General features: G+C 35.5%; 7 protein-coding genes across 9 annotated transcripts in view; 3 read left to right on the top strand and 4 right to left on the bottom strand.

The window, feature by feature from the left end:
• Nucleotides 1–2,941: 2,941 nt before the first annotated feature.
• Nucleotides 2,942–9,830, bottom strand: LOC129245549 (2-acylglycerol O-acyltransferase 2-like). Its single transcript, XM_054883761.1, has 6 exons — nt 9,613–9,830; nt 9,448–9,545; nt 9,211–9,342; nt 7,721–8,044; nt 6,309–6,484; nt 2,942–3,115 (listed from the first exon to the last, which is right to left on the bottom strand). The coding sequence occupies exons 1-6, from the start codon at nt 9,724–9,726 to the stop codon at nt 2,958–2,960; spliced, it is 1,002 nt and encodes a 333-aa protein (XP_054739736.1). The 5' UTR covers nt 9,727–9,830; the 3' UTR covers nt 2,942–2,957.
• A 3,266-nt stretch (nt 9,831–13,096) lies between these two features.
• Nucleotides 13,097–15,863, top strand: LOC129245278 (kinesin-like protein subito). Of its 2 annotated transcripts, XM_054883357.1 has the most exons (6): nt 13,097–13,795; nt 13,853–14,442; nt 14,511–14,920; nt 14,979–15,159; nt 15,218–15,334; nt 15,469–15,863. In XM_054883357.1, exons 1-5 carry the CDS (start codon nt 13,261–13,263, stop codon nt 15,314–15,316), a joined length of 1,815 nt encoding a protein of 604 aa, XP_054739332.1. In that variant the 5' UTR covers nt 13,097–13,260; the 3' UTR covers nt 15,317–15,334; nt 15,469–15,863. The 2 variants fall into 2 exon arrangements, with proteins under 2 accessions (XP_054739332.1, XP_054739331.1); XM_054883356.1 differs by lacking the exon at nt 15,469–15,863 and having other exon boundaries at nt 15,218–15,462.
• Nucleotides 15,864–15,878: 15 nt separating this feature from the next.
• LOC129245280 (protein FAM136A-like) lies at nt 15,879–16,531 on the bottom strand. The gene is made up of 3 exons (XM_054883359.1): nt 16,415–16,531; nt 16,190–16,354; nt 15,879–16,134 (listed from the first exon to the last, which is right to left on the bottom strand). The coding sequence occupies exons 1-3, from the start codon at nt 16,499–16,501 to the stop codon at nt 15,946–15,948; spliced, it is 441 nt and encodes a 146-aa protein (XP_054739334.1). The 5' UTR covers nt 16,502–16,531; the 3' UTR covers nt 15,879–15,945.
• A 105-nt stretch (nt 16,532–16,636) lies between these two features.
• Nucleotides 16,637–17,550, bottom strand: LOC129245279 (protein FAM136A-like). The gene is made up of 3 exons (XM_054883358.1): nt 17,345–17,550; nt 17,111–17,275; nt 16,637–17,043 (listed from the first exon to the last, which is right to left on the bottom strand). The coding sequence occupies exons 1-3, from the start codon at nt 17,429–17,431 to the stop codon at nt 16,855–16,857; spliced, it is 441 nt and encodes a 146-aa protein (XP_054739333.1). The 5' UTR covers nt 17,432–17,550; the 3' UTR covers nt 16,637–16,854.
• Nucleotides 17,551–18,328: 778 nt separating this feature from the next.
• On the top strand, nt 18,329–19,225 carry LOC129245932 (28S ribosomal protein S28, mitochondrial). Its single transcript, XM_054884379.1, has 3 exons — nt 18,329–18,702; nt 18,766–18,887; nt 18,944–19,225. The coding sequence occupies exons 1-3, from the start codon at nt 18,406–18,408 to the stop codon at nt 19,110–19,112; spliced, it is 588 nt and encodes a 195-aa protein (XP_054740354.1). The 5' UTR covers nt 18,329–18,405; the 3' UTR covers nt 19,113–19,225.
• LOC129245931 (probable inactive tRNA-specific adenosine deaminase-like protein 3) lies at nt 19,103–20,592 on the bottom strand. The gene is made up of 2 exons (XM_054884378.1): nt 20,573–20,592; nt 19,103–20,451 (listed from the first exon to the last, which is right to left on the bottom strand). Exon 2 carries the CDS (start codon nt 20,332–20,334, stop codon nt 19,219–19,221), a length of 1,116 nt encoding a protein of 371 aa, XP_054740353.1. The 5' UTR covers nt 20,335–20,451; nt 20,573–20,592; the 3' UTR covers nt 19,103–19,218.
• Nucleotides 20,593–21,524: 932 nt separating this feature from the next.
• LOC129243827 (acetyl-CoA carboxylase) overlaps nt 21,525–27,073 on the top strand; it is a 37,700-nt gene continuing 32,151 nt past the window's right edge. For both annotated transcript variants that reach the window (XM_054881161.1, XM_054881159.1), the window contains exon 1: nt 21,525–21,861. In XM_054881161.1, the coding sequence (XP_054737136.1) occupies nt 21,852–21,861 (10 nt within the window). In that variant the 5' untranslated portion in view covers nt 21,525–21,851. The remainder of the gene's footprint in view (nt 21,862–27,073) is intronic.

The following is a 27,073-nucleotide window of genomic DNA, read 5'->3' as shown; positions in this document are numbered from 1 at the left end:
TCGTCACTTGAGGAAATGTACACGTCTGATCTGGATGGTGATGCAGGCGGTTCCATACTTGTAGGGTTAGCATTTCTGATGTAATCTGTGATGAGTTTTTGCTTAGCTGGCTTAGAATCTTGTTTATATGTACAATTCCCGATAGGTCGACATGCATTTTGTAATTAAAAAAAAACCGCACTATTTCAAAACCGCATAAAAACAGAACCTACTGTATTTAATAAATGTTATGAATGGTTCTATACAAAAATAAAAAAAATGTTGACCAATCAATTTGAATTTTCCTTGTTTTATTTCAATTTAAAATCCGATACCTCTAAATTGTTCACCCTTTATTACTATTATTAAATTAGCCTACACTAATTTCAACGAGTTTTTTTGTTTTCGTTTTGTGCAAAGCTATTAGAAATGTGGCAACAAAGTAAAAATTAGAATAAAATGTGCAATATTTATCTAGTAACGATGCAGCTAAGAATATTCAATTACACTCAGAAGTATGAAACATTTTGCTTGGCAAATAAAATCCATCGACAATACACTGCTAAAATGCTGCAAATGTGTGATAAGTAGAGATCGGATTTTTATGCAAATTGAATATTTTATTATGATGGGTTTCTACCTAGGTGCGAACTTCATGAGATGTTAAACAAAAATATGCACTTGCATAAGAATCCGATGTCTAGTGATAAGTCTGGAGTGAATATTATATTTAAGTCACTATTTAAATGCATAGGTATATCAGAATTTCATATTAACTAAATGATTTATTTACACTGTAAGATCAATGTTCAAGTCAACAATCCAATCGTCATTGCATGGATAGACTTTGTACATGCGACCTAATGCATTCATGGAAAATGCATGCGTCGCAATGATTAGCTATCATTTCCGGCAATTCTTTCTGCTACTAATGCCCATAGATAAGGCTTCGATTTCACATTCCGTCGACTAAATACGGAAATTTATTACACTGTACGTAAAATATAAGGTTCTGAAATAATATAAAAAAGAAAACGCCGAAATATGTACAATAAATCTTTTGCCGTACATTACGGACCCGTGTTCTGATTTCCGGATCATGTCATTTTCTGAAAATCAGTTTTAGTTTGCATGTTTAGAAGTGATACGGCTTCGCTGTTAAACCTCTTAAGTGGGCGTGCTTCAAAACAAAGTACACTCCCTAGTGGCGAAAGGTTGCAACAGCATGCGAGGGTATGCCCAATGTAATTGAAAACTTCTAAGTCATAGCTGTTGCGCTAAAACCAATGTACAAGGTTGCCCATATTCGACGGACCCGACGGATTTCAATGACTCTTTGGGCCCATTCCAATCGACGAGGCTTGTCCGCAGGCAACAATCTTTGCGTCAATTGAATCTTATACGGGAATAAATGCAAATCAATGCGGATAATTCGTTGTAAAGTGGTCCGAGCAATGCCCAACCGCTGAGAACGGTTTTGATTTGGCCTCTTTGGATTAGAGAGAGCATCACCAGTCGAAAACCTTTCGTACAAACGTTTAATGGTGTTCTTAGAAGGCGCATTTTTCACATTATTTAAATTTTTATACGCACGTTGAGTTTTCACAATTGACTTCTTTTGTTGAATGCAAATTTCAACAATTTGGGAGCGCTCGCGTGGCGTGTACTGTTCCATGGTAAAAATCTGCTTGGACTGAGGCTTCCAACGCGGTATGTTATTAAGCGATCTGACGTCTCTGTCAAAAGATACAGGGTTGCCCGATGGGTCCGTCGAATATTGGCAACCCTGTAGGTCATAATCATTAGATTAAAATACAAAAATTGTATACTTTTAATACAATTTGTGAGTAATGTTCTTGTTTTTTTTCGCACAGAAATTAAAAAAATTTAAAAAACCATATGTCATTACCGGCCTGATCATGATAGATTTTACCTTCTAATTTATATGGCATTTTCTTGTCGCACATGACACCGGACACTGCTCTACAGCTTTGCCATCCACATTGAATTCGGTGAGCAATTTCTCGTTCGAAGGTGCCATCTTCGCTAACATGCGAGCCCAAATATTTAAAGCTGAGCGGGCGTTATTTATGGTAGAGTATGAGGTGGACTCCTTTGACAAAATGAAACTTGATTGCTTCGGCCTTTGTGTGGCTTACTCGCAGCCCATTCGATTCAAGAACGGTAGCCCACCGGTTCAGATTTTCTTGGAGGATGACTTTGCCGCGTGCGAGAAGAGCTATATCGTCAGCAAACACGAGTAATCACGATCACCAGATCAAAGAGATGAGGCCTTAAACCCTTCTTTACTTCCAAAAAATGCAACACTGATTCAAACTCATTATAACCACCTCGCTCTAAATACTATAGATTCGTGCCATAAGCAGCTGGTAGCTAATTATTGGTATCATAGCCATAAGTAGCTGGTATCACATCACAGCTATCACATGTTTGTGCATTTCGAAGTGTAGAATGCAGCGAATTATCTAAAATGCAACTGGTTATGGTTACGGCCAAAAACCAAAATTCAATTAGTCTCTGCGGTTATGGTTATGACTACTGAATTATGGCATGTTACCTCTAATCGATTACAGCGTAGCCCATTTGTTGGTTCGATCAGCAAATTTATGGCGTTATGGTTCTGACACCTCTGCTTTGAGGTTAAAGAAAATAGAAAAGACAAATAAAAGGACGAACTGCGTTGAACAGCTGGCATTCATTTGAGGCTAGAAGCTTTTCTACATTGCGATTTTACTCGTATGCGTGATGAAATGCACATAAAAACCGAAGTTATTGCAAGACAGGGTCTTGAAGGATAAATATCATTAAATCATTTACATATGTATATATATATACATACATACATATTATACAATATATCTATGTATGTTAATTAAATATTAATCAATTAAATATTACAATTCAGTAAAGAAGCTCATCGTTTAGTAAATTATCACTTCATTATTAGTAGTATTCGTTTATTTAATTATAAGTTTTGTATTTTCATAATCATCTATGTACCGCATTTTGTGAGATTCAAATAAATTCCTCACACCTTCAACGACTTTTTGATGGATTTCGTCCACATATTCGGGTCGTGGGCTGTCATCTTGCTGCACTTCGATCGGTGCGCCAACTGCAAAAATATGTTTAAAAATGAGAATAAAAAAACTGGTAAAGAAGTAAAGAAGTGTCCTAACCCTTTATTTAATTTTATTTTTAAATATTAAAAAATAATTTAAACTGTATTAATCCATTAAATATATATTTAACAAAAATTAAACGCAAAAAAAATTGCCTATGATTTTATGACATTTCGAAATAAGCTTGCTTTTGTGCAAGTTTGTGAAAAAGCAGAGTAAAACGTAAATACTTTTTGACAAAAAACAGATATTTGCATGGAGTCGACATACTATCTTTCTCGGCGGAAAATAATTTTTTCACTTTTCAACGCTTTTCTATACTTTACACTTAGTTTTTATAAATGATTCGGTAAAGAAAACCTAAATGGAAAACTGTTTCAATATTTTTCATCTAACATGTCTTATTGATAATTATAATTAAATAACTATTTCCACCGTTAAACAATTTTTTTTCAACGCTGTATTAATTCATGCAGTTAACGATCAAATCAAAATCTCAATGTTTGGTCAATTCTTGAATTTAGAGGAGGTTGGTTAACCGTCTGATAGATTTAGATGACAATTTTGTTTTCCTCAAGGTCTGATCAGCTGATTCCTCCCAACTATTTGTCTTTAATTTACTTTGCTAGGAAATCAGGTCAAATTTGAGGTTTCGATATTAATCTTTGAGAACGCCGAAAATTCCACATTTCATATTCGTGAATGGACTTCCAGCCTTGCAATTAAATTTACAATTTCTTTGAAGAATTCAAAAAAAATTGCTTATTATGGAATTGAAAAAAAACATTAGATTTAAAATTACTTTTTACCCGAAAATTATGAAAGACCAAATTTAGAGTATAATTATATTTTAGGCCTATAAAAAAAGTAATGCACCGAAAATTTTAAAATTGTTTCAACTGCTTTAACCATGGATCTGAAAGGGTTAAGTACAGAATATCATAAAGAACGTGTTGTACAGAACATCATAATCTGCCTAGATTTCAAGTAGTTAATATGGCGTTCAAAAAGTCAACTTTCTTTAGATCAGGCGTTATATTAAGTATAACTAACAACTAACAGATACACGAAACCAGAAAAAATTACTTTGATAAAGCCCTTCCATGTATTTCGAACGAACCTCCGCCGTGAGTGGAACTCTCGTCACGAATTCGGGAAAAATGCCATTAGTAATTCCAACTTTATCGAAGTTAGTGTTGCCAACCACCTAAACTAAGTTCTGATTAGTCTACCGACTTTTTCAATGAAATTCAGATGATTTTTGTTCACATCGTTGATAATTGTTGACATATTTTATAGCATTTTAAAAAGATGTTAATTATTTTTTTTTAGACCTTGTAGTTAGTACTCACATTTAATTTTAATAAATGCATATCACAATTTTATTATACTTCATTGTAATTTATAAATTTCTTTTAACTCATTCTGGCACTTCTGCCAGCAAATTACTCAACTTCTCGTATTGACCGCGGGAGTGTGGATGGTCGAGACGTATTTAAAAAGAGGTTGTCTGTAAATTCGGTTTACTGACGATAGTTTAACGTGATAACGTCATAAGAAAATACTAATTGAATGGTTGCATTTTTCAAAAGAAAATTTTAATTTTATTTGTTTGATAGATATTTTGTATGGATATAGAGAATGAGTTAACATTAACATAACATAATATACTTTAACATAACATAACGTAACATAACATAACATAACATAACATAACATAACATAACATAACATAACATAACATAACATAACATAACATAACATAACATAACATAACATAACATAACATAACATAACATAACATAACATAACATAACATAACATAACATAACATAACATAACATAACATAACATAACATAACATAACATAACATAACATAACATAACATAACAGAACATAACATAACATAACATAACATAACATAACATAACATAACCTAACATAACATAACATAACATAACATAACATAACATAACATAACATAACATAACATAACATAACATAACATAACATAACATAACATAACATAACATAATATAACATAACATAACATAACATAACATAACATAACATAACATAACATAACATAACATAACATAACATAACATAACATAACATCACATAACATAACATAACATAACATAACATAACATAACATCACATAACATAACATAACATAACATAACATAACATAGCACAACATAACATAACATAACATAACATAACATAACATAACATAACATAACATAACATAACATAACATAACATAACATAACATAACATAACATAACATAACATAACATAACATAACATAACATATCATAACATAACATAACATAACATAACATAACATGCTGTTCAAGCAAGGTAACGACGCATGAGCAAGATAACGACGCATTTTTTGGTGCGTGCAGCTGGCTACATAGAATTATAAGACGTTATCACGTCAAAAAATAACAATAACATTAAAACAACAGGTATTATTAACAAACTTGGTTTTATTTTAAATTCTTCAAGTAAATCAAATTCATAAAAATCAATAAGAAGGCATATGCAAATACAAATACGTGAATTTATATATGTACATATGCGCATATACATACACATATACGCTCACTTAAGTAGGAGAGAGCAAGATGTCGAACGTTGCCGTTCGTTTGCTTTATTTGCTTTGTCGTTCGTTCCGCGCTTTCGCTTGCAGTTCATTCAAGGTAACGGCAATGAGCAAGGTAACACTAATGAGCAAGGTAACGACACATTTTTTCGTGCGTGCAGCCTGTTAAATCGAATTATAAGACGTTATCACGTCAAAAATATCTTGATTATGCACTATTCTGCAATAAATCATTTTCCTAAAATTTGTTCCTTTTTACACAACTTAATAACACTTCTTAATTATTTTTATTTATTTTACCCGACAGAGTAAATCATTCGTACAAATTTGTCAAGAAAAACTGACAAAGCTGTATTTCATTCGAAATTATTAACACCGATTTCACGAATTTCGAAATTGGAATGGAATTTCGTGGTCAATTCGGAATTGATAATAGCAAATCTCCGACCGAATTAATCAGAGGCCTGAATATCTCGGTTTGTTTAAATTATCTTATAACTTTTGAGCAGAATTTAATTCTCTGCCTACCTATACTCATTTAGAAGTGTTGCAGAACAATTTTCATACTTACCCACTTGAACAATTCGCCGCTTAAAAGGTATTGGAAAGCCACCACGTCCTTTGATTAACGTTATCGATATACCAGACAAACGTTTAACCAGCAACTGCCAACGCAAAGCCCATTGACCATCCCACCGATCAAAACTGTCCACCTCACCAAAAGTGAAGCACGGAACGATGGAAGCGCTGAAGATATTTGGAGACTCTTAATAATTATGTGTAAGAAATATGTAAATAAAAATATATACAGTGGTCACACAATTTATTCGTACACCCTGCGTAGTACGTCAAGAACTTTAGCTTTGCGCAAAATATTTGCTGTGAGAATATATTTTTTTGGGTCAGTGTAAGAATGTTACATTCCCGATGAATTGCCGCAAACAAACCTCACGTTCGTTTGCGTTTTTACTAATATTGCTGAAAACGAAATAATATAAGTTTTTTTTAGTTTTTCTCGCTGATTCAATTTCAGTTGCGCGTAATATCTCGATTGGAAGTGGCCAAATGGGACGAAGTGCGGATTTACCATTAGAAATGCATAAAATTGTTATTAAATTGTACATGGAAAACAAGTACATGTATATGTATGTATAATTGGCGCGTACACCCTTTTGGGTGTTTGGCCGAGCTCCTCCTCCTATTTGGGGTGTGCGTCTTGATGTTGTTCCACAAATGGAGGGACCTACAGTTTTAAGTCGACTCCGAACGGCAGATATTTTTATGAGGAGCTTTTTCATGGCAGAAATACACTCGGAGGTTTGCCATTGCCTCCCGGGGGCCGCTATTAGAAAAATGTTTTTCTTAATTTTGGTGTTTCACCGAAATTCGATCCTACGTTCTCTCTGTGAATTCCGAATGGTAGACGCGCACCAACCCATTCGGCTACGGCGGCCTTATATAATATCTATGAGTATATAAATGGCGTTCGGATTCGACTTGAAACTGTAGGTCCCTCCAACATCAAGACGCACACCACAAATGGGAGGAGGAGCTCGGTCAAACACTCAGAAAGGGTGTACGCGCCAGTTATAAATATATATATACCTATATATACGATGCCACAGTTTTGACTAAGTAAGAAATTTATCTTTAGATGGATCTGTCATACAACATCTTTCCAACTCAACCCTATTTCACTATAATAGGCCTCTACTCTTGGCCTGAGTACATCAGTCCTTTCGGCGGCTGGCACTATAACCACACCTATCCTACGTAACGGCAGTTCAGAACTCTAGAAATCGAGAAGTGAAGAGTACTAAAACTCATCGTGCTTATTTCATGTAAGTTTCGTACTTTCAAATAGAGGAAACCGAGAGAAGCAATTGATGCTACCTAATGCACTATCACCCTTTTGTAGAATTTGAAAAATAATCTATTTGTAAAAAAAATAGATAGATTTGCTTGCAATTATTATTTACGTACCCACTTTTAATCGCCACACGAACAAATCCTTTACGTTTCAAAAATGTCAGTTTATATTTGCCTGGACGCGAATCCAAAGCCTCTTGTGCACCTCCAACCGTAATGAAAATACCATTGGACATGAAACCATCGCCCTGCCAGCGGCTGGTTAAATGATACATTAATGATTTTTCAGACACGGAAACGAAACCGCAAAGCCGCAAATACTCGTGAAGGAATGGTGTTACATATGTCGAATTCAAAATAGTTTGTTTGGGTCGAATACCGGGGAAAAGCGTGAGCCAATTATCAATATCAAATGTTACGTTAACAGAGCAGCCATAGCTATAAAATTAAAATACGTATATATACATACATACGTATGTGGGCATGTAGAATATACAAAAATTGTTGTAAAAGCAATACTACAGGGTCCGGCACTCGAAGTGTAACCAACTTTACACCGCTCGCGCAGCTGATGGACGGCCATCAGCTGTCTATTAATTGGCTAAATGACAGTCCAGAGTACTGTTTACAAGCACGCGGAAGCATTTTGCCGAGAGTAAACGCGAAAAGACAAAATCAGTAATGGATTTCAAGCGTAATAGTGAGATTGAATTATATCTGGCTCGTTACAATGATACTGGTAGCATCGCGAAACGTCATGGAGGTGGTCATCAAAAGACTGCAACGCAGCGTGAAATGGTTCGAAAAGTGAAGAAGTGACTTGAGCGAAGTCCCCGACGAAGTGCCAATCAAAAAATGAAAAATTATCTCAAAGTCAAGCCTTACAAGATTCAAAAGGCGTATGATCTCACACCAAAGCAGCAACAAGTCAGACTTGAGAGAGCGAAGGAGTTGCTTCGCTTGGCCGAAGGCGGTCAATTTCCGAACATTGTGTTTTCTGACGAGAAAATTTTTCGAATTAAGCAATTCGTAAACTCCCAAAACGATAGGGTTTATTAGACCGACCGTTCATACGAGAATTTGAGTCATCGATTGGCCACCGGGAGGCAGCACAGGCCACATGTAATGGTTTGGGCCGCTGTAACCGCAGATGGGCACTCTCCAATCGTTTTCATCGAGCCTGGCGTAAAGGTTAATGCGAAATATTATCGGGAAAGTATTCTGGAGGTTGCTTTGAAGCCGTAGGCACACATATATTTCTGTGGCAGACCATGGACATTTCAACAGGACTCGGCACCGTCTCACAAAGCTCGTGGACAAAGGTCCAAACTAAAAGATTCACCAATCGCGAGACGCTGAAAAAAGCTAGTGGGCCAAAATGCCTGCAAGTCACATTCGGGCAGCTGGCGATTCGTTTCTGGACGGTCTGAAGGCCATAGTCAAGGCAAAAGGTGGTCATATCGATCAAAAGTAAATTGATTCTTAATTTTGTATTATTTTTACACATTTTTAACAAAAGAAATTTTCCAAACAAAATTTGTGGCCTTTTTATTGGTTACACTTCGAGTGCGGGATCCTGTATAACCCTGTGCGCTGATACTAACGTGAGAACTCCATGTGGAAAGTTTGCGAATATATAGTGTTTATTTGAAGGTAGATTTGTTGTTTTCACCAACTCAACAGGAAAGTAGTGGCGAAGATGTTTCCAAAACCAATTGCTGCGCGCAAATCTAAGGCTGTGTGGCAAGCGTTTAGTTGAATATATACACATAGGTACACATAATATAATATTGACTTAGTATTTACAAAAAAGTAAACAACTAATTCTTATTCTCACTTACCCATTTCCTTGAATGGTAAAAAAGAATTTGGAACTTGATATATAAATATACAAAATGTAAAATATGATCAATGACTTCCAAAAGAAGCTGCCGTAAAACTGAAAATAAGTGTTTGAACAAACAAACAGAAGTATTGTTACTTTCTATTTAGCCTAATAAACTTACGATCACAGAAATAGTTACGATCCAACAGATCATGTATACTACTGTGATTATCGAGAAATACACCATGGCTGCAAGATCCCCTATAAATTGTGGAACACTGTACGCTTGTTTCATTTTTATTTTTAATTTTTTAATATTCTGCAATCTTTGTAAATTCTTTAATAAAAGAAGCAAGTAGTTTGAACAATTTTACTGTTGCCTGATCCGCAAAACGCACAATCTTCTCTTACGACCGAAATAATAGTGTCGCTTTTTAATTCGCACACATTCCTACCTCAATGCAAGTAAAAGCAATAATAATAATGGATAAAAACTGAACTTTTCAGCGAGTAATTACTCGTAAGTAATTGAAATAAAATATTAGATATATTTTTAATCTTTGGCACAATTAAAATTTAGCTTAATTGCTCTCGCTGACATAACTCGGTGTCGGTTTTTATGAATAAATCACAATTACAAATAAATCATTTACTTGGAAACAGGTAACATCTGTGGCCCCCGAAACCGAATGGATTTGTGTATGACTATCGTTCGGCAATGTCCAGGCTCGAATCTCGCTGTGAGCATGAAACACCAAAATGATAGAAAAAATATTTTCTAATAGCGACCGCACCTCGGTAGGCAATGGCAAACCTCCGAGTGTATTTCTAACATGAAAAATCTGGCAAGACAACGAATTGGAGGAGGATCTTGAAAGGTATAAGCGTCAATTACATACAGTGGCGATCATAATTGAGTGCATGATAAGCTAATTATTTTTCTGATGAGAATTGTTTTTTTTTTTTTTTTGTTAACATTGTTCATTCTGTAACGAAAACCATATAAATGAGACTTTCGAACTTTGCAAAAAACTGTGCATCTAAATTTTGAACTGTTTAATTTGAATTTTTGTGGGACAACATCAAGACACACTCCACAAATATGAGGAGATCGGCCAAACAGCTAACAAAAGTGTACACGCCAATTATTTATTTATTTTTAACCTGAATTTTTAGAAGATATTTGGATGTATTAGAAAAACAAGTGTAGGTTTTAAGCGACTTAAAAATCGAATTGATTTAAAAACAATTTTTTCTTTATTTTGCTAGCGGCTTTTTACACTTTATTCTACATAAAAATTAACTTCTTGTGTAAGATATTGAACAAGACCGATTGTAAAAAAATTAAAAGGAATTAACTCAACAACTATATATACATATATATAATTGGCGCGTACACCCTTTTTGGGTGTTTGGCGGAGCTCCTCCTCCTATTTGTGGTGTGCGTCTTGACGTTGTTCCACAACTGGAGGGACCTACAGTTTCAAGCCAACTCCGAACGGCAGATATTTTTATGAGAAGCTTTTGCATGGCAGAAATACACTCGGAGGTTTGCCATTGCCTGCCGAGGAGCGACCGCTTTTAGAAAATTGTTTTTTTTTCTTAATTTTGTGTTTCACCGAGATTCGAACCTACGTTCTCTCTGTGAATTCCGAATGGTAGTCACGCACCAATCCATTTGGCTACGGCGGCCGCCGTACTAAAACTAACTTTTACAAAACGTAGTATAAAGTATAAAAAACCGCAAAAAGGTATGTACAAAATCGGTCTGAAAACCCACATAATATTTTTTCTGTGGTGTAGTTCACGAGATATAGCCAAATAACTGTTTTGGATTAAAGAAAACAGGGTAGATCATAAAAATTTCTAAAATCTGGGAATCCGTTAATCAAATCAAATTAAAGGTAATGAAAATTTCTATTTTTTACGTAGTACCATATGTTATTGATCCCTTGAGCTACGATAGCGATAGCTCGAGGTTCTTCTCTATATAAAAAAGGAAGATAATCAGTCGAGAAGAGACTTGACACGCACCACATCTTTGTCGATATCAAAACCTCTCCAAAATTGTGCTGTGCAGTATTACCACCTCCATTAGAATTGAGATGCACTTCTCCGATCCGTTTGATACCAAAGGCGACTTTAACCCTATGCTGAAGAAGATAGCAAGAGCTGCATAACTTAATCAAACTGGAAAAATATTCTACAAGTGCGTGCAATTACAGGCGATGTTATCGACATCATCCACCTTAACAACGACGTTATTAGTTCTACTTTTTCCTATATGGATGGAGAAGCGAGGCGAGTGGGTCTGGAGGTGGACTAGGTCAAAACAAGATATTCAATGTCATCACACAAAAATACAGCTAATTTGCGCTTTACCAAGATGGGTTCGCCTTGAAAACCAGCCGAACGAAAATCGCACTTTATAAGTCTATCCAAGGCGATGAGCGGTACGCAAGCATAGACTTAATCGAGCGAATTAAGATTCAGTGGTTCCGCTGACTGGGTCATATCGTATGAATGGCCACAACCGCACCGGGTCTGAAAGGGTTTTGGATGGACCAAATGGAAAAGGACTTGAGATTTCTAATTAGTGTCGCTTAGCACATGAAAGAAAGGAGCTCGGCAAAAATAGCTCAGACATTTATTGCACCAACAAAGAAGAAGAGATCATTCTTGCCAATAATCGCAATCGAAATTCAATAGCCGTCAATTGTACTCTTTGATCTTCGCGGTAAAATAGTTGCTGATTTAAATTACGTTTTAAGAATTGTGCAGAATATAAAAAAAAATTGGAATTTGCAAAAATGTTACTGAATTTTATTTTTTGTTGAAAATTACTTAACACAGTACAGTTCAATAAAAGTCGGCAAAGTGATCGAACTCAGAGGAATTATAGAGAGACGTTTTATTTGAGAAAGACGTATCATTATATTAATGAAATCGTAAACAAAGCCACTTACTACGATTTCACTTTCAACAATAGTCCAGAATGTAAACAAAGCGACGTTTGTAATAAAAATTTTGAATAGCTCAAAGTTTTTTTTCGACACAAATCATCAACTTCATTGTTGGGGGGTTGAGGAAAGCTTGATAGTAATTCACACGCGACTGAAGATCAACATAAACTGATGCACTGTTTACATTTTGTACGGGAACATGTACAAAGCCATTTGCAAAACATATAATATCTTCCGTGATTAATTTTGCGTTACCATCTATACATACATAAATTTAATGAAAAGCCGCCCCATGTAGACAGCTTTTAAGGTGCCTGTGCCAATAACTAGAAAAGTTGTATGTTGTAAAACTTGTTTACTATGATAAGAAAATTTTACACATCTACAATACCAATTTATTATTTTTTAGTGCTGGAAATGTTGCGAAACGGTTGCTTCGATGCATAATAAGAGCAATTAAAAAATTCATCAATTATGGAGAAAATATTTGCTGTTACTGACTTCAATTCTTTCCGTACTACAATCCATGAATTTTTTTATATATTTTAGAAGTATTATATTGTATATATTTGAACAATTACAAACCAAACCATCAAGACCTATTTTTCTAAAATTTCACTCGATTCATTCCGCTATTGTGAATAGCTATCAAAGAAGAGTAAGACGTTTTTGGTTGTTTTATATTTTTATTCTGAATATGGGTCACTCTGTTGAATCCTTCAATTTTGAATTTTACTAGCTGCCTGATATTAATTTTGTATTTTCAATCCGCGCCAAATTGAGTTGGAAATATTTTTACAATTTTCCTTTGGAATACAGTTATATGCGCGATCTACTGGAGGTGATTTGTATACTTAGCAAATATAATGTCCAGCTCATCATCGGATTATAGCACGCTTGTTGAAGAGGTACGTCCATCGTTTTTGCGAGCACGCGACCCGTCTGTTGATCGATGTTCTCGACCACGACCCGAACGGCAAGTGCGACTCTTTCATGAAATAACGGAGGAAGGTCAGGCAGAATTGAATAGCGACGCCGACATTTCATCATCTTACGAAGACCTATCCACACCGCTATGTGAGGCGAGCAGTGAACTTTGCACAGATTCGAATGCCGCGTTAGTTTATTTACGTTTAAGACCCGTACCACATATTTCTTCATCATATACAATTTCTGAAGCGGGTAATGTTCTTATTGCCGGGCCTTCTAATGATACTACATCTACAAGCAACAATAAGAATAAAATGGAACAGCATTACAGCTTTTCATCGGTATTTGACAGCACCGTGAAACAAGATGAAATATATAGGATATGTATTGCTCCTCGCATTGAAAGCACAGATAACTTTACAGTGCTTACATATGGCACGTCAGGATCGGGTAAAACGTTTACATTGTTAGGTAAGTAAGGATTTGTTATATTTTACAAAAAAACTTTTGAAGACTTATTTTGAATAGGTACTCCAAGTAATCCAGGAATAGTACCGCGTGCAGTAGAAAATGTGTTTCGAATGAACGCATCCAATATATATCCGCAACCTGCAATGAAGTTAGAAAAAGCAAATCCCTGCATATTAGCCGATGACGCTCTAGCTCGCGAAGAAAGCATACGGCAGACATTGCTGGATTGTTGTGCAGGACTGAATGCAGACTACGAACTGCTCGAAAAAACCATAGAAACAGAACATGATTTTAAAACTATGGTGCAAGAAGAAGTGTCTGTATTTATTTGGATATCATTCGTGGAGATATACAACGAATTGGTGTTTGATCTGCTGGCACCACCGCCAACACAGACAAAAACAAGTCAGCAAATGACGGCACAGCAACGCAAAGGCCTTAAAATTGTTATAAATGACGGCAAGGTTTTCATACCAGGTCTGACCACAGTCTATGTAAAGTCATCAGCAGAAACCTTGAAATTACTTCAATGGGGTTTACAACGCGTTTCATACGCATCTACTAGTATTAACGCCAACTCTAGTCGTTCGCATTGTATATTTTTTATAGACGTAATTAAATACTACAGCTCTGGCGTAGTCGTTGATGTAAGTAATTTACGTAAAAGATGTAGGCCCGTCTCAAATTACGCTTTATAAAAATTTTCCATTTACAGACCTCTTGTAAATTCTGCGACCTAGCGGGCTCTGAACGTTTGAATAAAACGCGGAACATTGGATCCCGCCTTACAGAGGCCAAAGGTATCAATACTTCACTTATGACACTTGGTCGGTGCCTGGATGCAGCGAATAATAATAAAAAGCTGAAGACGAAAGGTCAAGTAATCCCGGTACGTGAATCCAAGCTGACAATGTTATTGCAAGCGGCCTTACTAGGCAAAGAAAAGCTCACAATGATCGTAAATGTTACGCCAACTGATACCTTTTATGAGGAAAACATGAATGTACTCCGCTTTTCCGCAATAGCCAAGAACATTACTTTCAAACAGCCTGCGAAAGCTGTGAACAAATCACGCTACTCGTTTGTGGTTGAAAAAGCTAAGTCTTATGCAGAAGAAGTGATATTGTAAGTGATTCAAGCTCACTTAATTTTAACTTTACTTAACTAAGGCACTTGTTTTCAGTCTACGCAGCGAAGTGGAGCGTTTAAATTCAGAACTCCATTATCGGTTAATCGAACAAGAAAGAAATTTACGCAAAGAATTGGTTGAATCATTTCAAAAGAAACTGGCTGAGAAAGAAAGAGACCATGAACAAAGCTTGAAGCAAGAGCGGGAATTGCAGCAGCGTTTGCACGACCTAAAGGTATACAAAATAGCCAATACGAAATAAATATTTTAAAAATATTTCATTATCTTTTCAGATTGCTTCGCTGAAACGGCAATATGAAAATCAACTTGAAGACCTGCGTGAACAATATGAAGAAGAGGAAACGGAAAAGAAACGTCGTACTTTGGAATAATATTAGCTCTTTATGAATGTATGTTAACGTTTTTTCGGCTTTTGTCTTAGTTAAAATTTAATACATTTTTCATTGTCGCTAATATCATTCTCGTATAATTTCCTTATTGCTTTTTTAAAAATAAACCATTTCTTAATTTTATAATATTTCAGTGCAATGGTTGTAACGATTACGAGTTTAATATATTACGGATTAATAGCATAGATGAATGTAAAAGAAACCAGTCAATATACCAGTATAATCTTTCCGCGGTGGCTCGGCGAATCCTTCCTTAACAACAAAGTTTGTAGAATCGTGTTTAGACTCCAAAGCGACATTGTAAACAGTACTTGAGTCGTTTCTACGACAGTCGGTTCTACGTTACCGAAACGACCCGGATTTATATCCGGCCAAGGACTGTCACTCCAGCAGCATTCCCCGTATGTATAAATATGGGGAATGTTTATGCTGCTACAACAACAACAACAACAGTGCTTGAGTCAATGCCCATTTAATACAACAACACGTGCAGTTATAATTTCCATCTTTCCCAATTCTCATTTAATAGTTTAAACAAAAACGGTTGCGAAATATTTATATTTTTATTCTTCGCGCAATTTAAACACATCACTCCAAAGTATTGCGATATTCTACACCTGAGGTATAGCGGTAGGACCTTTCTCCAATACAGCCTTAATGGTCTTCATCATAGTTGGTATGAGTCCAATGTGTCTGTCAACGCAGGACACAGTGCAATTTTCAAACTGATACTGATATTTTGATAGCTCTACAGTCCCGGGACTCGGTGACATCCTCTGTCGAGCATCTTCGCTGCATTTCTAAGTATGAAAATTTACCGTTTGAAAAATAAAAATTATATAATTTAAGGCATACCATCACACAATTCTGCAAGCGCCCTTGAAATTGGCCCAACTCATGCTGCAAGTAATCTTGGGCTTTAGTAAGCGGAACTGCACACCCCTCAATGCAAGACTGCACGGAGTCCAAAGTACCACGTTGATCATCACAACATTTAGATGCACACATATGCATTTCGGACTAGGATAATCAATTTACTTGATGAATAAAAATTACGAAAAGCTGTGCTTGGCTACTAACCTGCATTTTACGTAAATGACTTGAATACATTTCATTTATCATGTTGGAAATAGCGCGTTCTACGCGTTGACGTTGTTGCTCTATCATTTACGAGTAAGTGCTGGACTTCAGGTTGATTGGAATTCCTAAACACTTCTTTGTCTGACATTGGCAGACGAAAAGCTACATTTAAATTGTAAAGTTTAGCTTCCCAAAAAAATTTCCCCAAAATATAAATCTATATAAAATTTTAAATGCTTTTTTTATTACTCCTCCCAATTCTTTCTAACAAACAAAACAGTTGTTGCTGATGTGCGATCTGATTTATGCAAAAACGTTTAAAAGTTTTAAATAACTTAGATACAAAATGAGTGCTCATACTCTTTTTTTTCTGGCTAGAGCATTTATCTGTATGATGAATCTATCTTTCCACTAAGAGATGTGCTTATATTTGTTGGCTTTTAAACTTGAGGAATGGTTTCTGGACCTTTCGCCAAAACGGATTTTATTGTTTTCATCATGGTAGGAATAAGACCAACATGCTTGTCCACACACTGAATAGCGCATCGTTCAAATTGGTCAGTATATTTGGCAATTTCCGCTTCCGAGGGATTAGCCGGCATTTTTACCTTGACATCATCATTACATTGCTTAGAAAAAAAAGAAACGTTTAAAAACGAAATAACATTTAAAAAAGCATCGAAGTGATTTCCTCACCATAACACAGCGTTGGAGGCGCCCCTGAAATTCACCCAACTCATGCTGAACATAATTTTGTGCCCGTGTCAGCGGTGCCGAGCATCTGTCCACACATCTCTGAACACTGTCAATGCTAGCATTCATATCCTGGCAGCATTTAGCAGCACATAAATGCATGTCTGTCTACAAATGTTACGGGTATAAAAATAACAAACATTATTTGTGCCCCCAAACGTTAATTCTGCCGCTTACCTGCATTTTACGTAAATGAGTTTTATCCATATCATCCACCATCTCTGTAACCGCACGTTCAATGCGCTGTCTCTGTTGTTCGATCATATTTGAACTTAATTAATGAGAACGTAAAAAAATTACACAATGGCCGCGAAAAACTATAGTTCAAAGTGGTTCAAAGGATACCAGCAAGAAAACGTGCACCGATTGCAATGCTTGATAAGGAAGAGAAACTAAATAAATGACAAACCATAGATAGTCAGCTGATGGGAAGCAACCAGTGTAGTGAAACATCAGAGTGGATGTTAAACAAAAAACACGGTTTACGAAACGGAGTCTCACAAATATCGGGCGTCTTTCAAGAGGTCGAGAACTTAAAATGATAATACAAAACAGAAATATTGTTGGAATTAATTTTGTTTATTATAATCTGGTAGATAATTTCATGGTATTTATTTTTTGATTATGTTATCCGACATATGCCCTTTGGGACTACGAGTCCATTCGACCAGTCCAATTTTCGACGACCTTTTCCAACAACTTTAGCCGTATGGCATCAATGGTGGCTTGAATATTGGAACAAATCAAGCGTTCAGCGCGCGTATGGCAAGTTGCGCCATCTTTTTGGAACCAAATTCCGTCGATGTTAAGCCGATAAATTATTGGAAACAAAAGTATAGCTGGATAGCGCTAGCCATTCATCGTGAGGGCAGCTCCTTCCTCGTTTAAAAAGAAATTAGGGCCGATGATGCCATCAGTGCTCTATGAACTTCGCGAATTTTTTTTTTTTTTTTTTCAAAGTAAATTCCAACAATTTGGACTGGAACTTTACTGGACAGAAATATCAACACAGTTTGCCATTATCAGCAGTCACACCACAGTCATCGATATCGATATTTCTGCTCGAATGTGAATTAAATACTTTTAATAATTTTTTGTTGTCGAAAAGGTACTAAACACAGTTCACTCTTTTGCAACCCAAACAGCTGATATACAAATATTGAATATTGTCGTTTGACATAACATCCTATAACCTAAAATACATTCTGATCAAGTTTTTAATCTTATAATTTTCCTTAATGTCGCTCTTGTATAAAATAAGTTCAGTGACGCTTACATGCTCGCCAAAGCCACATTTTTTGGCCCGGTTAACAAGCAGCATACACAAAACACATGCAGTGCGCGAGTTATGTACAAATAAGACGTCGAGCGACGAACCAAGTGCAAATGCAGAAGCAGCTGCAACCAATACAATTGTTAAAAGTGGCTTCGCCCTGGCGTTTGACAAACACACAGAAGCGACTACCAATAAGCCAGAAGAAGTTCCTGATACAGAAACATTCGCGTCATTGCTGCGAAAATCAAAATTCATTGATGTGAGCAATAACTACACAACCGTAGTCTCTCTTCTCAAGCTTGAATTTTTCTATATATTATAGCTAGGCGATCCTGAAGGCAAGGTTGTGAGTGGCAAAATTTTTCACGTAGTTGGTGATGATTTATATATTGATTTTGGTTGGAAATTTCATTGTGTATGCACGAGACCAGTGCGCGGTGGAGAGTAAGTATAGGAATATACTAATTGGTCTAGGAACTTCTAACTCTTGGTTATTACAGAGACTACGTACGTGGTGCGCGTGTAAGACTACGCATCAAAGATTTAGAGTTGTCAACGAAATTTTTGGGTTCGGAAAAGGATTTGACTATTTTAGAAGCTGATTGTCACTTACTTGGTTTGATATCATCGCCTGCCAGACAGAGTACAAAAATATTGAATACAAATTAAGTAGCATTTATTTACATAGACCTTACGTTATTCTTACATAGTTTTTCAGCTAAAATACAAAAACATTAAAACAGCACGTTAATATACCTAAATATGCTATAAACTATCAACTACATATTTCTTTACATTCAAATACTTCGTAGTGATGATTTAATTCCTTGACGGAGTGCAACTTCAGTCGACTTACCAGTGCACCATTTGTAGAACGTTTTTGGAAGTACACCCTTCGGACTCGACTGTGTACGAGCGCCATTGCACACATCAGGCATGGCTCCTGACTTAAAAACATCTCATACCCAGTGCATAAATATGGACCATATTTTTCCAAGTTACCTACATTACTTAGTGCAGTTTGATCTGCCGATTCAATCATTGTTTTTGATCTAGGTGGTTCTGCACCAATTTTTATGTCTTCGAATCGTTTATCTGCCCTTATAAAATGTAAATAATGGCTAGGAATTCCACTGATAATGGGATTTATTTTGTTTCTGTTAAATAAATTTTCATCATCATTTTGAAACTCGTGTAAAAATTCCTTTTGCCAGGCGCCGCCGCCTTGCGACCGTGCTACGAAGTCTATCAAAACCGTTGGACAATGCATTAACGGACTGATATTGGTTCTGCTGGTTGCCAAAGCAACAACTGCATTCGAGCGTGGATCTATGCAAATGCCACAGGGTTTGTTGTTCTCCAACTCACTTGAAATCTCATTTAATAAATACAGTATTTTCGTGTGAAAATTTCGCTGTTTTTCACTAAATATACTCCCCTCGTTCAATGACTCCATATACTTGTCTGGATGAAATTTACACGGCCAACGCAGTTGTGCCAACTCATATTGCCAACGTAACATAGGCGCGGAAGCAAAAACATCAGTTTCGTGTATATTTTTGCACAAAAGTTCAACAATTTCGGCACTTAATCCTACAGATACTAAATATTCAGCGACGGTTTGACCGTTTAAATCATTCATTTTAAACAAGAGAATATCCTGTTGGCGTACACGTTTCAAATGTTGGAGTTTCATTTGTTCCACGGGTAGAAGTTTGCTTAGCTCTTGCATTACTCTCGATATCTGGCGCTTATTTTCCAATTTACTTAAATAAACCTTCACAAGGGGAGGCTCTTTTGCATATTCATCGGTCAGTATAGCGTAAGCATACCACTTGGGGCTTTCATTTAGCTTGATACGTTTCGTTGGTCGGCAAATATACTCCGTCATGATAAATAAATACGGCTTTGCAAAAATAAAGTAATATTCATTCGCGAGCAAAATACAATATATACACGTGATTTTTCTTCTTCGTCTCACTTTCTAAACAAAGGAAACAGCTGATCACTTGTTAGCAGTCAGTTGTAAAAGAAACAAAAACTATAATACCCAATAAAAAAATACCGATAGGGGGCGCTTATAAAATACAAAAATCAATTTACATCTATATAAACATTTCATTACTTACTCTCCGAATAGCTGTTAGATACTGGTTATATTATATATATATAATTGGCGCGCATACCATTTTGGGTATTTGACCGAGCTCCTCGTCCTATTTGTGGCGTGCATTTTGATGTTGTTCCACAAATGGAGGGACCTACAGTTTCAAGCCGACTCCGAACGGCAGATATTTTTATGAGGAGCTTTTTCATGGCAGAAATACACTCGAAGGTTTTGCCATTGCCTACCGAGGGGCGACCACTATTACAAAAATGTTTTTCTTAGTTTTGGTGTTTCGCCGAGATTCGAACCTACATACGTTCTCACTGTGAATTCCGAATGTAGTCACGCACCAACCATTCCGCTACGGCGGCCGCCCTGGTTATATTAGTTTATTGAAATTACGAACTTTTGTCCCATCTGTAGGGATGTCGACACACAGCAATTGCTTTCTTTAGATTGCAAGAGTATTTGTTATTACTATTTCTTCTTGAAAAAAAATAAATTATTTACTTATAAGTACTAGTTGTAATTAAAAGACGTACATAATGGGTTTTATTACAATTTTCCGTTTTCATATCTTTTTCAATTTTTTTAAATTAATATCGCAATCATCTCTTTTAAAACTTACATCATCAAGGGCATTAATAACACTGGCAATTGCGATCAAACAAAACAAACAAGTCAAAAATCAGCCGATGAGGAAAAGAAGAAGTAGAAGGTTCAAATACTGCCACCTGCCTTTACAAAACTGCCTAATTTCTTATTATTTAATTTTCTATAAGAATCTGATCAAAAGTATGCGAAACGACCATACCTCCATACATATTTATTTAAAAGCAATTATTTACAAAGTAAACTGGCCTGTTGAGTTTGTAATTGCGTGGTATGATACATTTACAAATGCTTACCAATCGCGACATTTTGTACAGTGGCATCACCGGCAATCTCGCAACAAAGTTTGGCAGTAAGAAAGTTGTTGAAGTGGTTCATTCGGTGATATTGACAGATTGAGTGCAAAGAAAGCAAACAACGCAGCAGTTTTAATTTTAATCAATAATAATAACATTAAAACAGTGCTAGCAAAATCGAACACAGGTGTTTAAAGCTACAACAAACTTTCTCGGCAACGACATCTGCCCTGACCCCCTTTGTAGTCAGCAGTAATTTCAGTACACCTGAACTCTTAATAAGTGGGCCTGGTGCACTGGATAACAGTTAATTATCTACCTACATATATATTCAATAACTTGGGGAACGTGAACAGCAAAGCTTGACATAACGGTGACGTAGACAAAGGCGAAATGGAAATCGGTGAGTAGAAACGCATTCTTCACCAATTCATCATATAATCGATAAACAATTACGGTGCATCCGCCTTCCTTCCGAGTTCAACACCAGAGACAAACAACATCGTACTTCTTGATTAGAGATTCGTTTAATTTCTTTCTCATACTTTCTTAACTTTTAACCGGCACTGCATAGGAGAGCTGACATTTATTTGCATCGCGCTTCGCTGGAAATTCCATTTAAAGCAACCGAAAAACAATATGTTTCCTAATTGCAATAATGTGCCAACCGTGACCACCGCCCCGCCGCAACACCCCTGCGCCTAAATATCTAATTGTGTATTGCGCTTTCCCAATGTTTACAACGTGTGTGTATTTCTTCTGTTAGTATTGTTCGTATTGTCAGTACTCGCCGGCTATATCCATAAAAACGCGCTCGCTGCTCATTCGCTCTCAAAAGTCGCGCCACCATCTACGCCGGGAGCTCTTATTGACCTTGGATTCTTATTGGATGTTGAGACTCGCGCCATTTCTACGTAAGATAGTTAGTGCTGCCAGATCTATTGTCTATATATTGTCCTAGAAATGTCTTAATTTCATGTTAAAAGAATATTTGCGATCAAAAAGTGAATTGTAATGGGAGAAACCAAATTTTATAAAAAAGTTATTGTATAATATGTTTGTTTTTAATTTCTTATTGGCGGAATAAGAATTTAACGATTATTAACTTTGAAAGTGCAACATATTTACCACTAAGTTAGATAGAAGGCAGTATCAATTCGCATTAATGGCCTTAACGCATTGGGCATTAAGCCCAAATTGTTAATTAGCATTAGAGCAGTAGCAATTATTCAGCATTAGAACTAATGTAAATGGACGAAATTTTATTGCATTTAAACTGAATGTACCAATTCCATTTTGGCAATACCGTCCATAATTTACATCTGTCTACAATATTTTTGTTGCCTCTTTACGTTGGTAATGATTCGATACCTGAAGAATTTTTTATGTTTCGCCTTATTGTATGCAACATGTTTGCCCAATTTTGGCCAAGAGCTTAGAGAAATACGGCAGTAACGAATTTTAACAGGTGCCGCAAAATTAATCAATTATGGAAAGATTTATAATATTTGCAAATATCGTCTTACGGTAATCATATTTGACACTTGTGAGCTAGACAGCTGCAAAATAAAGATTTCCGTCATTCAAAATAATTTTTTTTTTTAGTAAAAAGTTGAATGGTTAATTTTGCGCCACCCGATTAATTTTGCGCCACCCTTTAATACCACGATGGAGTCTCTAGGCAACAACAAAATTTACGTGTATTTTTCAATTCCAGTCAGACTGTAGCAGCAAAAACAAAAAACATCATTTTGACATCCAAACCACCAAATCGCATGAAAAACAACATCTTGTAGTCTATAAGATGCGAAACCATCCTAAAACCCAATTAGATTCAAATAGATTCCTGCCTGGCCAATTAGTTACTGAATTTTAAATTTTGAAAATCAATTTAGACGTTTTATAATTTTACGTTTTCATACTTACACAGCTCCTTTGTGCTATATAAAAAAATTTAAGACGGTATCAATTTCTTCATTATATAAAAATATGTCTTTGCTTGGCATTGTGGATTGTAAACTTTGAGGTCGTTTTTCTCGTTATTTTGGTTTTTATAATGTTGACACTCTTGCAGCAACCGAGCGATATGCAACAATTGAATTGTATATTTTTCCCCAAAACATTTCCTATTAGGTAAATGCGACATACTGCATGTTTGAAATAAATCTTACTATAAACCCCAACTTCTATTCCTATTTTTCCCTAAAACATTTATTTTTAGACATTAAATATATATTTCCAGTATGAACCGAATTGAACTATAAATAGACATTAAATATATTAGACATTAGACATTAAATATATATTTCCAGTATGAACCGAATTGAACTATAAATACGATTTTTCGGAATATATCGACCACAGCGCCATTTAGTGGGTCTGAAATATTTTTATTAAAAAATTCCTTTTTGTACATATGTTCTGAGTATGAACTTAATCGAACTGTGAATATCTACGATTTCTATAAGAATCTCTAGACCAGCAAAATTCAATGGCTCTAAAGGAATTCGTAAACCTTTACAGAAATTGCCACTTTTTATACTTGCTTAAAGCTTTTGTGACCTTTTTTAATCTTATTATATATTATATGTAGTATATGTATGTATATATACATACTATATGTCGTCTTGAATTCAGAATTTTGTTTGCTTTTTCAAAATTATAAAAACACAGCTGAAATTTGTACATTTGTAGGACATTCCCATATTCCTATTGATCGCATGATTGAAAGCTGTTTATGTTCATGTTTTAGTTTATATACATAGATGAATGTAATCAGTAAATAAGCTCATGCCTGAGAGTAGTGATCAAAAATTTTAATAAGAATGGCCTCATCATTTTTTTGTCTACGACTGCTTGGACCCTCTTCAGCGTCCGATAAGGCATTGTTAATGTTTTATGCCTTTGTAATTCTCTTATTTTTGCATCTTTCACAAGCTTGTGTTTAATACGAGTACTTGAGTACATAACAATATCAATATTTTACGGTTTCTTCAAAGACGTGCACCAATGAATGGACATACACATGCACATATGTAAATACGACCAAGCGTTTCTAAGTCTGTGTTAATGTATTATTTGTTGCTACCGGCAAAATATTATATAATGTGTGTATGTGTATGTACACTTCGTAAGAGATAATTCTTATATTGCCACTTGAACCTGCCACGCTTATTTGTTTGCTTTGATATTCTTTGAAGGTGGCTGGAAATTAAAATTTAGTCGTGTGTATATGATTTATAATTCTTAAAATGCATGTGCATATGATTTATAATTTGCCAGTGCTGCGTTTTTTCTTAAGTAATTATTTACTTTCAATTAAACTTATACATACATATGTACATACATGTAATTTAGCTTAGTGGATTAGTTTAAAATACCGTATATGAATGTTTGGAGAATGCTGCTGGAATGGGAGACTTATTATTTGTGTTGTGTATTTCTTTAAATTTGAAATAATGTACATATTTTTTAATTTTTAATGTAATGGTGACGTAAAGTGGGATTTAAAGCGTAATGTTACGTAAAAATAAAACGCAATCGCCCATTTGGTGATCGATATATGTACATATTTTTATATATTAATTCGGTGAAAAAAGGGCATGTTTTTAAGGGGGTCTTCTGGTCTCGAGGCCCTGAAATGAAGGGTTTTTTTGGGGATTGATTGTGACAAATCCTGTGAATATTTAAAAAAATTTTTTTTTTTTATTTTAAAGGTACATGTCTTGACTTTTAAAAAATGGTTTTGACTTTGAAAAAAATTAACACCCGCGACCTTGAAATGGCGCTGAAGACGTCCACCTCCAAACGAAACAGGTCTCCATTTTGGTCACGGTTTTTCCACCTGGGTAATCAGAAAGCAAAAATTAGATATGCGTTGTCTTCAGAGTTGCCCTGGTTAAGTTTTCCCGTGACAGATTTTTTTTTTTAAATTTTTTTCAAAAGTTATGCAACAATTTGCAAAAAAAATTTTTTTTTGCTCATTTTTTGAACTTTAAAAGGTTATAAAAATGGAATGAAAAAAAATTTCAAAAATCGTACACGGGGAAACTTAGCGGTAAGTTTTCCGAACCTTTTAAGACCAAAACCATTGAAATCGGAGTATAACTACTATGAAAAGTGTGACCAAAATGCTTAAAAAACACGATTTTCGGGGAAACGCGTTTAAAGATAAAGTTTATGATAAAACGGCCGGAGGAGGGTACACTTCGGTGCCCAGAAAAATGTGAAAAAATGCGATTTTCAAAAAATCCTTTCTGTGGCGTATTCTCGCATACACATACAACAAAATTATGCAAAAAACAAAAATATCGATTTTTTTTTCGCTGCAGACCAGAAGACCCCCTTAAGAATTTTTTTTGGCGTTACAGATGGGACTAGTTTGTTCAGTATACTAATGCAATGTTTGGATAATATATTATATTACTTTCTTAAATTTTCATTGGAAAATATAGAAAAATTAACAAGTGACAGTGAATCTCCGGAGGCTTCTAAAAAAAAAGCTGTTTTGCGGCGTATGTACTAGGGTTGCCTTTTTTATTTCTCACCTTGGTCACTACTACTGTTATCAGGAGCCATCTGACGTACATTTCTCTGCACGTTTTGATGTGTGGACCTTTTTGGAATTGTTTACAGTAGCTTTATAAATTCATTTCGGCAAAAAAATGGAATGAAACCTTGAATATTTTCGTGCGATTATTTTTCACAATTTTCCACGTAGATAACAAAACAGGATTACATCGATGGACTGAGCAAGCTCAACCCTGTAGCGTAAAAAATTGGTAGGATAAATTTTTTCGTAGTTGCTGCTTGCACGAAACCCGGTGAATTCCAAAATCAGTTGTTGCGCAAGGAAATATCAATGTTGTGCGTGAGATGGTTGAGCAAGATGGTCCTGTCGCATGCCGTAAGATTGAGGCATCGTTAGGCATTAGGAGGAGGATCATCAATAAGATTTTGCAAGACCACTTTGTGGTAAAAAGGTGTGTTCGCGTTGGATTCCACACAATTCAAAAAACGTTCTGCCAACGTGACTTCGAAAATTGGTTCAAACAAATGCAAAAAAGTATTAATCATTGTAGAGAATACTTTGAAAAACACTTAAATCGTTTTCTACCACCAATGTTGTTTTTCCATTGTTAGGCTAGAAATAAAAATGGCAACGCTCGTACTTCATAGCTTGTTGGCATTGTAATCTGAAACAAAAATCTAAATGCATTTGTTAAAAGGAGATATTCCTCGAGTTATCCCTGGATGAATTTTTTTCCATTTTTCAGTTTTTCTTAGCACTTGTAAGCTCGAAGTCAACTAAGGCACTTGCCGATCTCCATTCATTTGATGGTTCTATTATTATGCGTAAGGTATTCATCTAATCTATGCAAAGTCGACTAGATCTCAATCCGTTTTGTTCTTTAGGCAATTTTGCGTTGAGAATGAAAAAAGATGAAAGTTTTATATAAAACTCAAATGGAAGTGAAAACAATTGGCAATTCAACGATGTTAAAACACATTAATATATACTCCTGTAACCTTCATTGATATAAGTCAAAACATTGTCACACTTTTTTTACGTTGCAATTACGCGGTGCTAACGTACGACAATCGAGGTTGATATG

The sequence above is a fragment of the Anastrepha obliqua genome, chromosome 4, assembly GCF_027943255.1.
Source record: "Anastrepha obliqua isolate idAnaObli1 chromosome 4, idAnaObli1_1.0, whole genome shotgun sequence".
Classification (NCBI taxonomy): Eukaryota; Metazoa; Arthropoda; class Insecta; order Diptera; family Tephritidae; genus Anastrepha; species Anastrepha obliqua.
This window is presented reverse-complemented; position numbering and strand designations above follow the sequence as displayed.